This window comes from Silurus meridionalis, chromosome 2 (genome assembly GCF_014805685.1).
Source record: "Silurus meridionalis isolate SWU-2019-XX chromosome 2, ASM1480568v1, whole genome shotgun sequence".
In the NCBI taxonomy this organism is placed as follows: Eukaryota; Metazoa; Chordata; class Actinopteri; order Siluriformes; family Siluridae; genus Silurus; species Silurus meridionalis.
In genome coordinates this window covers 1,314,799-1,326,660 of record NC_060885.1, presented here as the reverse complement: position 1 = coordinate 1,326,660, position 11,862 = coordinate 1,314,799, and the positions used below count along the sequence as shown (strand labels likewise).

Here is an 11,862-nt window from a genome sequence, read left to right as displayed (position 1 = left end):
ACATAACCCTGTATATAAGACACGAGGGGTATATTTACACTGTACACTCTTTACATAACCCTGTATATAAGACACGAGGGGTATATTTACACTGTACTTTACATAACCCTGTATATAAGACAGAGGGTATATTTACACTGTACTTTACATAACCCTGTATATAAGACACGAGGGTATATTTACACTGTACACTCTTTACATAACCCTGTATATAAGACACGAGGGGTATATTTACACTGTACACTCTTTACATAACCCTGTCTATACACGCTGTGTGGAGCGGAATGTGGTGTAGCGCCGCTGCAGTTTCGCTCTTCGGCCACACCGCGCCGCTGTTGCGTTCCTTTGAGTCTTCCTCCCAGCGCTGCATGCTGTGTGTCGGAGTTGAAGTTGGCGTGGTGTTTTGGGGGTTTAGCTCGTTTACACACACTCCTGTGTTTCTCCTCGGCTTCTGGGCTTTCAGCTCTGTCTTTTCGACTCGGTACGGGTCTCATCTGAAACCCAGGAGCGACAGAAAACTTATTTTTCCTCCTCTCCATTCCCCAAACCCAGCCCGGAGACATGGACATGAAAAAGCGGATCCATTTGGAGCTCAGAAACAGAACCCCGTCTGATGTGAGTGCGTTTTATTACTTTCATAACTCTTTCTTTCGCCTCCACTCGGCGTGTTTCTGTTAAACACGTGGCTGGTTGAGTTTGCTCGACTTGTTCCATTGTAAATCCTGAGTGAGGTGAGTGTTAGGAGAACCCCACATGGCTGAGGTGTGTGTGTGTGTGTGTGTGTGTGTGCGTGCGCGCGCATGGGCTGCTTTTACACCGCATTTCACCCTCCATCACTACTGTTTTATTTACTTATAGCGTGTAAAACTTCTTATAACTGATCAGTGTGAACACCAGAAGCCGCTCCGGGGTTGAGCTGAACATCACTGTGCTCCTTCCCGTGTTCCTGCGCGCTGTGGAACACATTTTAATGCTTTACCACGTGGTTTTTCGGCGTTAAACATGTACTAGTTGATAACTTTTTACCCGCCGGAGTGTGTGTGTGTGTGTGTGTGTAAGAGAAAGTCGGATTGAACTGGTTTAAAGCCGCTCCACTCTACAGACATGGTGGCCATGTTGGCTGTAGTCACACCGCGGCTCGAGTCTTCCTGCACCCCAAAAAAACAACAAGGCGCCATTAATGTGAAACCTACAAACCACAATCACCTGCTCACTGGGGCTGAATTACACCCAGTCCGGGGGATATTTACACTCAGCTCGGGGTAAAAACTCCGTCTTTGTGCCGCGTCACTCCCGGACTGGAGGAAGCCGCTGAGCGGGGGAAAGTGACCAACTATCAGCTCCTGAGGCGCCGCTGGATTTAAAGGGGCAGTCCGGTCTTTTCACTTCCATTTCACCATCACAAAACACCACCTGACCGCTAATCAACTCCAAACCCACCCCGTGATTTACACCGCGGACTGCAGCACATTCAGCGGGTTTCCTTCTGTCTGTATAAATGTGTTTCTCAGGAGATTAGCATGTAGCTAACAGCTAGCGTTCCCGCCATTACTGCATTAGTGGAGTTACCTCAGACACACACACACACACACACACAGTTTATATTCTTAAAGGCGAATTTATTACTCGGTTCTGTTTTATTTCATGATGAGTCTTTTTCTGATCTGAATCACGGCGGAAGTAACGCGGAGGTGTTCCGGCTACACGCCGCCCACATGTACTCACTGTGAGGGGGAAATCCGGCGGAAACGAGCTACAAACAAAAAACACGAGCAATTCTATCAAATCACCACAGAAGATTTATTATTAATCTGTACAAGTCCTGTGGAGACCGATGTGTGTGTGGAGCGGGATGTCCGCGGTGCAGCTCCGGGAGGAGACACAGCTCGAGCCGGGCCTCGGCCTCGCCATGCTGCCGGTGTGTGTCGGGGGAGAGACCGCGACCCTCCATCTTTACCGTGTGTGTGTGTGTGTGTGTGTGTGTGTGTGTGTGTGTTTCTAAAGAAAATACACTTACACACTCATTATGTCTGTGTTTAGCTTCTGGACGAAATGTAAAGACGAACAGATTGTAGTTACAGCCATAAAACGAAGCGTGTGTGTGTACTGCGGCTACTACACACACACGCACACACAGACACAGGGCATTCACCAAGCACACACACACACACAGAACATTCAACATGCGCGCGCGCGCACACACACACACAGGGCATTCACCAAGCACACACACAGAACATTCAACATGCGCGCGCACACACACACACACACAGGGCATTCAACATGCGCGCACACACACACACACACAGGGCATTCAACATGCGCGCACACACACACACACACACACACACACACACACACAGGGCATTCAACATGCACGCACACAAAATCCCAAATATTTAAGATCTGCAACTTTTCCTCACAGAAGTGTGTGTAGTGTGTGTTATAATCGGGTATAATGAGGTTTCACTAAATGGTGGAATCTGATTATATTTATAATAATAATGATGATGATGATGATGAACATCTCAAATGTTCAGTAAAAAGTACACAACATTTCTGGAATGTGAGCTGATGATCCACAGAGTCCTGTGACGTGACTCATCTCAATAAATATCACAACTCATTTAGTGGTGGTGTCTTATTAACACAAACATTTCTGAAATAATGTTATTACAGTTTGTACGCTTTATCGAAGTCCTGAAAATAAATAAATAAATAAAAGTCTAAACTAAAGCTCCAGCTGAAACTGGAGTCTCCTTCCAGAAATGTCACACACTTTTCTTCTTGGGTTAAACGTCACCCTGCTGACGTTACACACGTTTCTCCAGAACAAGCGATCCACTCTAATAAAGTCATTACTGTAGAGTAGGAAAGTGTTCGTGTTCGTGTTGTGGGACTTCTGTTCAGAAGGTTGTGAGTTAAAATCCTGGTCTCTGATCTTCACATGTTCAGGTGGTATTCACTCTGCAACATGCCATAGATGAAACATGCAGATATTCATGTAGAAACCAATAAACAGCCCAGAACTCTATATGATAGAAGTCAATAACAGAATAAAATTTTAAAAGATCATTTTTTCCCCTTTAGCCACAGATACACCCAGAAACCACTGAAACTGTCGATTCATTTCACAGGTTTAAGATATAATATATATATAATTTTTTAATTCAAATATAATCAGAAAGTTGTATTACTGTAACACCATGGAAAAGTTACACCCTCAATAAGGTGTAAATGAAATAAAGGTTTTAGAAACAGGAAGTGATGTTGACTGTAGAACCTGTAGTCCAATAGGAACCTTTTATAGACATGTGTGTATGACATGATCCTCGTTGATCAGTTTTGTGTTGAGCTTCAAGGTGAATGTCGTAAATAAGTAAGGGAAGCTTCTGGCCACAGTTTAGGTGCTGTGTTGGATGTAATACTGTGTTATTACTCTGGTTAATTACATGCAGCATGTAAATAAGTGCTAATTTGCATATATTTTCTTTTAAATGAAATATAAACAGAAATGTGGCATGTTTTTTTTTCCCTTTGTGTTTCAGGTGCAAGAACTGGTTCTGGAGAACTGCAGATCGAACGAGGGGAAGATTGAAGGCCTCACAGCTGAATTCGTTAATCTCGAGTACCTCAGCTTGATAAACGTGGGATTGATCTCGGTGTCCAACCTCCCCAAACTTGCCAAGCTCAAGAAGGTCAGGCAGCCGTCTTGTGTCCTCGTGTACACCTTCTGTAATGTTCCAGTTTCAGGGTAAATGTAATAAATAACGCATGTTTGATGTCTCACAGCTGGAACTCAGTGATAACAGAATCTCAGGCGCTCTCGACGTGTTAGCGGAGAAACTCCCGAACCTGACACACCTGGACCTCAGCGGAAACAAACTCAAGGACATCAGCACACTGGAGCCTCTGGTACGCCTCAGACTTTCTTGTTGTACAAGTTATCACTTTTTACAAGTAAAACCCACAGCATTTTAATGCTTACCTCGAAGTCTTTGTACTTTAGATTTAGTTTTAAGGTTAGTCTCTGTGCTTTAGTTCTAGTTTTAAGGTTAGTGTCTGTACTACAGTTCTAGTTTTAAGGTTAGTCTCTACTACAGACTAACCTTAAAACTAGAACTAAAGTAGAGACTAACCTTAAAACTAGAACTGTAGTAGAGACTAACCTTAAAACTAGAACTGAAGTAGAGCCTATCCTTAAAACTAGAACTGTAGTACAGAGACTAACCTTAAAACTAGAACTAAAGCACAGAGACTAACCTTAAAACTAGAACTGAAGTACAGACACAAACCTTAAAACTAGTCTCTGTGCTTTAGTTCTAGTTTTAAGGTTAGTCTCTGTACTACAGTTCTAGTTTTAAGGTTAGTCTCTACTACAGTTCTAGTTATAAGGTTAGTCTCTGTACTACAGTTCTAGTTTTAAGGTTAGTCTCTACTACAGTTCTAGTTTTAAGGTTAGTCTTTACTACAGTTCTAGTTTTAAGGTTAGTCTCTGTACTACAATTCTAGTTTTAAGGTTAGTCTCTACTACAGTTCTAGTTTTAATGTTAGTCTCTGTACTACAGTTCTAGTTTTAATGTTAGTCTCTGTACTACAATTCTAGTTTTAAGGTTAGTCTCTACTACAGGTCTAGTTTTAAGGTTAGTCTCTACTACAGGTCTAGTTTTAATGTTAGTCTCTGTACTACAGTTCTAGTTTTAAGGTTAGTCTCTGTACTACAATTCTAGTTTTAAGGTTAGTCTCTACTACAGTTCTAGTTTTAATGTTAGTCTCTGTACTACAGTTCTAGTTTTAAGGTTAGTCTCTGTACTACAATTCTAGTTTTAAGGTTAGTCTCTACTACAGGTCTAGTTTTAAGGTTAGTCTCTGTACTACAGTTCTAGTTTTAATGTTAGTCTCTGTACTACAATTCTAGTTTTAAGGTTAGTCTCTACTACAGTTCTAGTTTTAAGGTTAGTCTCTGTACTACAGTGTTAGTTTTGTACACTGCTAGTTTATTGGGTTAGCATGATTTTCTAAAATGCTAATGCTAACACTTCCTGTGGTGTTTAGAAAAAACTGGACCACCTGAAGAGTCTGGATCTGTTTAACTGTGAAGTAACGAACCTGAGTGGTTATCGGGAGAGCGTGTTCAAACTGCTGCCTCAGCTCACCTACCTGGACGGATACGACGCCGAGGACCGCGAGGCTTCCGACTCGGATGGTGAGGTGGACGGCGTGGACGAGGACGAAGATGATGGTGAGTTTCAGGTTCCTGCTCCATGCTCGTGGTCTTAGTGTTTGGTGTTAGCGCTGATCCTATCTGTGTTCTGCAGAAGTTGAGGAGGAAGATGATGAGGATGGTGAGGAGGAGGACTTTGATGACGAGGATGATGATGATGAAGAGGACGAGGTAGAAGGAGAGGAAGATGATGACGACGTCAGTGGAGAGGACGAGGTGAGTTACAGCACGGTGCAGACAGGGAACAGTAGGATTCGGTTGCTAAGTAACAGAAACGTAAGCCTTTTTACAGATCTGATGAGTTTCATGCTTAACTCACTCTGATTTCAGGAGGAAGACTTCGGTCAGGCCGGAGAGGTGGACGATGAAGACGATGAGGAGGATGAAGATGATGGTGTGTGACATTGCAGCAGTGTGTAATTAAAACAGTACAATATGTTCCCAGATGTTTAACATTAACTTGATTTTTTTCCCCCAACAGAAGAAGTGACGAAAGGAGAGAAGAGGAAGAGAGACCCTGATGATGAAGATGATGATGATGACGACGACGATGAATAAAATCCAACCAGCCAATCAGCTTCCTCTCCCTCCTTAACCCCACCCCATTACTCACTGACCTCAGTTGCCCCGCCCCTCTTTTTTCCACTCTGTATTTCTACCCCAATGGGGATGAGACTGTACCACATGGGCGGGGCATGTGGAACTGAAAGAGCGTGTGCCATTGGTCAGTCCACTCAGCATTCCACATGTTGAACTTCAAACCCTGCCTATGTCCCACCCAAGCCCCTCCCCTTCCTGTGCGCGTGTGTGTGTGTGTGTGTGTGTGTGTGTGTGTGTGTGTGTGTGTGTGTGTGTGTGTGAGGACTTTGGGGATCTAGTTTTGGGTCTGTGCTTTTAATATTTTGTTGGAATTTTTTTCTTCATCATGTTTTTCTGCCCATGTCTCTTTATTTTTTATTTGTTTTGCCTTTTTTTTTCGGTTTCTCAGTAAGATGATCGCTATAGCAACCGTGTGACGAGCGAGCCGTGTTTTTTTAGCGTGCCGTCTCGTCACACACCTCAGTGTCAATTGCAAAAATTTTTACTTTCTGTAAAATGAAGAATACAAACTTTGTAAATAAAATGACATTTTGTGCTTTGCTCATCCTCTGATTTCATCACCTGACCACACTGACTCCACCCACTTCCTCCCCAACACATTTGTTTTGAGAAATTGGTGCAGATCTAGAAAATAGTTTATGATGTGTTCTTGCATGGTTCCTGTGGATTCAAGAACTATTTGTATTTGGTGTACAGTGCGTACATTTTTATATCAGTCTATAAAAACAAGCACTAGTGATTGGTCATTGACTTTATCTGAACCTGATATCTGGATTGGAAAGATAAATGGGATGGGATGAGATATTTATCTACACGAACCTGTAGTGAGTCTATGCGCAGTTTAATTTACAAACCTGACAATACAGTTTATATATAAATACAAAACCTCAGTGTATCAAGTACTGGTTTCCTGTGGCCAAATGGGTTTAGAGTTAAACTGTTGAAGATATCATCAAAATTAGCTTTAATATACTTGTGTATTTCTACAAATGCTTAGATGAATGAAAAGAGCCAGATTGAGATATTTGTTTGTGATCATTGGAGTCTGGTTGCTTTGAATGTGTTTGATTCACTAAAGCGACGTTCATAAGAGTCGTTTGTTTGGACTGTGCTTTAAGAGAGATTTCTTGCAGTTATTTATGGGTGTGTGTTTTTTTGTCATCACATTGAAGTAATGCTGCTGTAACTCTGCCGAGGAAACTGATCGATTTATATTTTATACATTGGAATGCCAGTGATGGGGTGGCAATGCTTTTTCTTAGGATGGCAGTTACCACCACGGTAGCTCCGCTCCTGCTAAAAAACACCAAGAGGCATTTAATGTAAATATTTCTACATTATACTGGTGTGAGGAGGCGGAGCTACAGTTTCCACCCTGATGTGTTTTATTACTGTCACACAACATTAATAACCACGAAGCCTTAACGAACTGATCACGTGCTACATGCTACTGAATTAAGACACGTAACTAATATTTGGTGTGTATGTTTACTGTGTTCATGCGAACACCATTAACCATGTCACAGATTCATTTCCACACTGACTTCATCTCGAACGCAACACAAAAAGACCTGGAAGTTTAACAGGTAAAGGCAGAAACACTTGTTCCTCTTGTTTTCAGGCTTTGAAAAGTTCACACATATTTCTTATGAATTACTCCCACATTCCCCTCTTCCACTGTCTGCAGTATTTTATATATCAGAGACTTGGCTATGGAACAGTAGAAATGATTAGTGATATTCAGACAGGTTTAGGGTCCTGCACTAATTTGTGTTGTACTGAACTTTGTGTGTTTCTTTACATATCTGCCAAGTCAGTGTTTATATCTCCTTCCCTTCCTCCCTTCTCTGAGAAAAAGACCAGAATTACAGAATAAAAAGTAGACAGTACACTGTACTCCAGTGGCGTGTGGTCAGGGGCAGTAAAACCTTCTCTGCAGGTCTAAACACTATCAGAAGCTCTGACCTACATTTACAACCTAAATTAAAAAATGTATTCCATGAAATTGTATTAATTTTTCCCATCAGTTTCTTCTCTTAATTTCTGAGCGTTTCTCTCGGCTGCACTGCTTCCAGTATGTGTATGCAGAGGGAAACCAAGTTCGAGTGGTAAAACACGTGTGTAGCTCTGCACACGTTCATACATCTGAGTTAGAGTTTTTTACGCTGATGGAGGAAGAGAAATTGATTTGGTCTCAGACACTTAAAAATCCATTGTGAAGAAAAGCGAGACATGCTGAGGAGGTCACCAACCCTGAAGCTCGCTAGCGTGTCTCAGCCCGGGAAAGGGTTTGTTCTCCACCTCCAGACCACTGGATTACAGCCTCTGGGGGGCGCTGCACATGATGAGTCTGTATCTCTGAAGAGTAGATTGTGTTTTATTTACATTTTAATGTTTTTGTCATGTTATTAGACAAATATTGATTGTGAACTGCTCCAGATGTTGTAGGTGCACAGTTGTGGTTGTAGTGTAGATGTTTGGAGTGTAACTGGGTTTGTTGGTTTAGTAAAATGGTTTTCACCTCCAGATGTGAAACATCTCTCTGTAATGCCACGTGTTGTTATATTGGGTTTTTGGATTGTATTGATGGTTTTTATAATTGTGACGTGATAGTGGTGGTATTAGGAGGTGGTCCCCACTGAAGGCCCAGGTACCAAATGCATGGCCTGCTGCTGGTATACTCAGTCTGGGAGTCAAATCTCCTCAACTACACAAAGCTACACTATATGGCAAAAGTTTGTGGACACCTGAGCACAAGATTGGTATGTGTTTCTTTTTGAACATCTGTCCAGTGCTAAATAACCACCTACGGGTCTGGACTGACCTTCACCTTGACCTTCGCTTCCCTCAGTGTTGAATTTTCAAGTGTGTGTGTTTGATGATCTCCTTCAGAGCTCATGTAGGTCACAGTACAGTAACTCAGCATATCCAGTGTTTTATAAAGAGTTCTAAATGAGCAGTGTGTGTAACTGAGGAACTCGTTTGTAAACACCGTAGACATTCATTTAGATCTCACAGATATGTATTAAAGCAGTCAAAGACCTTGGTGTGATTATTGACCCGAGTCTTTCCTTTGAGTCTCGTGAATAATATCACCAGGATCTCCTTCTTTCACCTTAGAAATACTGCTAAAATTAGAAATATGATGTCGTTACAGGATGCAGAAAAACTAGTAGATGCTTTTGTAACATCTAGATTAGACTACTGTAACGCTTTACTGTCTGGGTGTTGGAGTAAGTGCAGAAATAAGCTTCAGTTAGTTCAGAATGCATGCAGCAGTCCTCACTAGATCTAGAACATATGATCACATCAGCCCTGTTTTAATCATCTACACTGCTCCCAATTACATCTCACACTGATTATAAAATATTACTACTGACGTATAAAGCACTTAACGCTCTCACGCTGCAGTATCTGAGTGAACTTCTGTACCAGTATGATCCTCCACGCCTACTTAGATCAAAAGGTGCAGGTTATTTGTTGGTACCTCAAATAATGAGGACTCCAGCAGGGGGCAGATTTTTCTCTTATAACCCCACAGTTATGGAACAGCCTTCCAATCAGTGGTTCCATGAAAATTCTGGAGTAAGAACAGGAGCTTTGAGGATGGATTTTGACTGTAGTTATTATCAACAGTCTGCTACACTGACTCAGGACTACAGTTTGCTCTGATCTCCATCACTGCACCTCAACATCTTTTATCTGTAATAAATGGACATTCAGTGGAACCCAGATGAGGATGAGGTTTCCTCTCGAGTCTGGTTCCTCTCAAGGTTTCTTCCTTCTGCATCTCAGGGAGTTTTTCCATCACCACAGTCACCACCAACTTGTTCATCAGAGACAAACTTACACTTATAAAGAACATCTTCATTCACATCACCACATTATCTGTGTAAAGCTGCTCTGAGACGATGTTCATTGTTAAAAGCTCAACAAAAATAAACATGAAATGAATTAAATGAAATTAAAGCTAAACTCTGTCCTTAATCTGGATTTCCTGTGATGAGGTTCTGGTGTTAATTTATTATTTTGGTTTGCTGATGTCACAGGGGGCGGAGCTAACAGGAAATACATTACACAAATACTCAGATATTTATGTTCCAGTGTCTTAACTACAAATCCAGCAGAGAAGTTACAGCGACATCAAATGATGCAGATGTTAAAAGTCTCAGAATGCGTTGCGAGGTGAGAAGCATGATGGCTTTACTAGTGAAAGATGAAGATTTGGAAGCTGCTGTTTGTGAGCTGAGTGTACAGAGGACTGGTGAGAGAACTGAAATGTTACCCCTTACATTTCCAGCCACATGTGGTTCTTTTCCAAACAGTTAGCATTAAGCTGTAGGTACACAAGTGTATCAGATGTCTTTGGATGTATTTCTCTTCACTTGAACTAGGAGACCAAAACCTGCTCCACAATACCCCTCTGCACAAAGCCAGCTCCGTGAAGATCTGCTTTCCATGGGTTGAAGTTGAAGATCTCCTGCTATAGAGCTCCAACCAGATTGAACGCCTTTTGGATAAATGTGAACACTGACTGCACCCCAGACCTCCTCACCTTCATCAGTAACTGGCTTTACTAACACCCCAGTGTTCCTGTTCCTGCCTGGTTCATGTTGACATCCTACCCCTGGATGGAGTTCAGCTGGAGGTACTCTGTGCAGCAGGAGATGGTTCCACATGAACAGCCTAAAGATCCATAAAGTTTCTGAGCAAGAACTTTGAGGATGGATTTGGACTGTAATTAATATCTACAGTCTGCTACAATGTGTTCAGCACCACAGTTTGCATGAACAGTTCTTCATGTAAGTGTCCATCACTTTATAACCTCAACACTGATGGAACTGTAAAGATGGACATTCGGTGTTGAGGTTCCCTTCTGTGTCTGGTTCCTCTAAAGGTTTCTTCCACATGAAGTCTCAGGGAGTTCTTCCTTCACCTCAGTCACCACCATTAGGGAGAAACCTACATTTATAAAGGCACAAACTTATAGGCTTTAAAGCTTTGTATCTCTGTAAATCGCTACCCATTGCTAAAAATCTTCACAAATGAAACTGAATTGAATTATGGCTGAATGAATGCAAATAAAACAATAATAAAAAAAGCACTTTTGTACGTCGCTCTGGACAAAAGCGTCTGCTAAATGCCGCAATTTTGAAAGGTCTACACAAGCACGATCCAAAATCTAGTGGAACATCATCCCAGAAGAGTGGAGGTTATTATAACAGGAAATGACTGTTGAAGACTTTGCCTCTTTCTATTATAAGAAATTGAGGAAATCTGCCAGACCTTCACACCCCAACTATGACTACACTACACAGCCAGGAATCCCCTACTACTTCGTTGTCAAGTTTCTCAACCATAACAGAAGATGAGATACTGCAAGTCATCCAATGTTGCAATCCCACCACCTGCCCTCTGGATCCAATCCCTTCAACTACGCTTCTCTTCTTTCTTTCTAAAACTCTGTAGCACAGTTTTTAACCAACTGTCTGTCTATCTTTCACAGAACAACCTCCATGATCCGAACCAGTCTGGTTTTGAAGGCCCTTTTGGCTGTCACTGAGAAACCACATGCTGCTCGATCAGCCAACCTGCCATCTGTCCTTATTCTCCCCAACCTTTCATAAGCATTCGACACAGTTATCCACAAGACTCTCTTATCTACACTCAGCAGCCTCAGTATCTGTGGAGCAGCATGGTAATGGGTTGCTTCCTACCTGGAAGGTCGCTTATACCAAGTAACATGGAGGGGATCCACATCTGCCCAGAGCAGACTCTCTACTGGTGTCCCACAAAGCTCATTACTTGGTCCCCTCCTTTACTCCCTCTATACCCATTCTCTTGGTGAAGTCATATCCTCACATGGGTTTTCTTACTGCTGCTATGCTGATGACACTCAACTCATCTTCTCCTTCCCTCCATCAGATACCACAGCTTCCGCTCGGATCTCAGCATGCTTGACAGACATATCTTCATGGACGAGTGCTCACCAACTAAAACTCAACCCCAGCAAAACAGAACTGCTGGTCATCCCAGGT

The 11,862-nt window shown here is 42.2% G+C and overlaps 1 protein-coding gene across 2 annotated transcripts; it reads left to right on the top strand.

Annotated features, from left to right (window-relative positions):
- Window positions 1–329: 329 nt before the first annotated feature.
- On the top strand, window positions 330–6,368 carry anp32b (acidic (leucine-rich) nuclear phosphoprotein 32 family, member B). Of its 2 annotated transcripts, none has more exons than XM_046836803.1 (7): window positions 330–615; window positions 3,549–3,698; window positions 3,793–3,915; window positions 5,056–5,242; window positions 5,319–5,440; window positions 5,555–5,618; window positions 5,706–6,368. In XM_046836803.1, exons 1-7 carry the CDS (start codon window positions 562–564, stop codon window positions 5,780–5,782), a joined length of 777 nt encoding a protein of 258 aa, XP_046692759.1. In that variant the 5' UTR covers window positions 330–561; the 3' UTR covers window positions 5,783–6,368. The 2 variants fall into 2 exon arrangements, with proteins under 2 accessions (XP_046692759.1, XP_046692751.1); XM_046836795.1 differs by lacking the exon at window positions 330–615 and adding an exon at window positions 1,193–1,918.
- The last annotated feature ends 5,494 nt before the right edge of the window (window positions 6,369–11,862 follow it).

Bases quoted from the DNA above. Each gene is read 5' to 3' on its own strand.
- anp32b (XM_046836795.1), top strand. From the start codon at position 1,835: ATGTGTGTGTGGAGCGGGATGTCCGCGGTGCAGCTCCGGGAGGAGACA. The intron at 1,919-3,548 runs GTGTGTGTCGGG...TTTGTGTTTCAG, and splicing joins TCGGCCTCGCCATGCTGCCG to GTGCAAGAACTGGTTCTGGA. The intron at 5,441-5,554 runs GTGAGTTACAGC...CTCTGATTTCAG, and splicing joins ACGTCAGTGGAGAGGACGAG to GAGGAAGACTTCGGTCAGGC.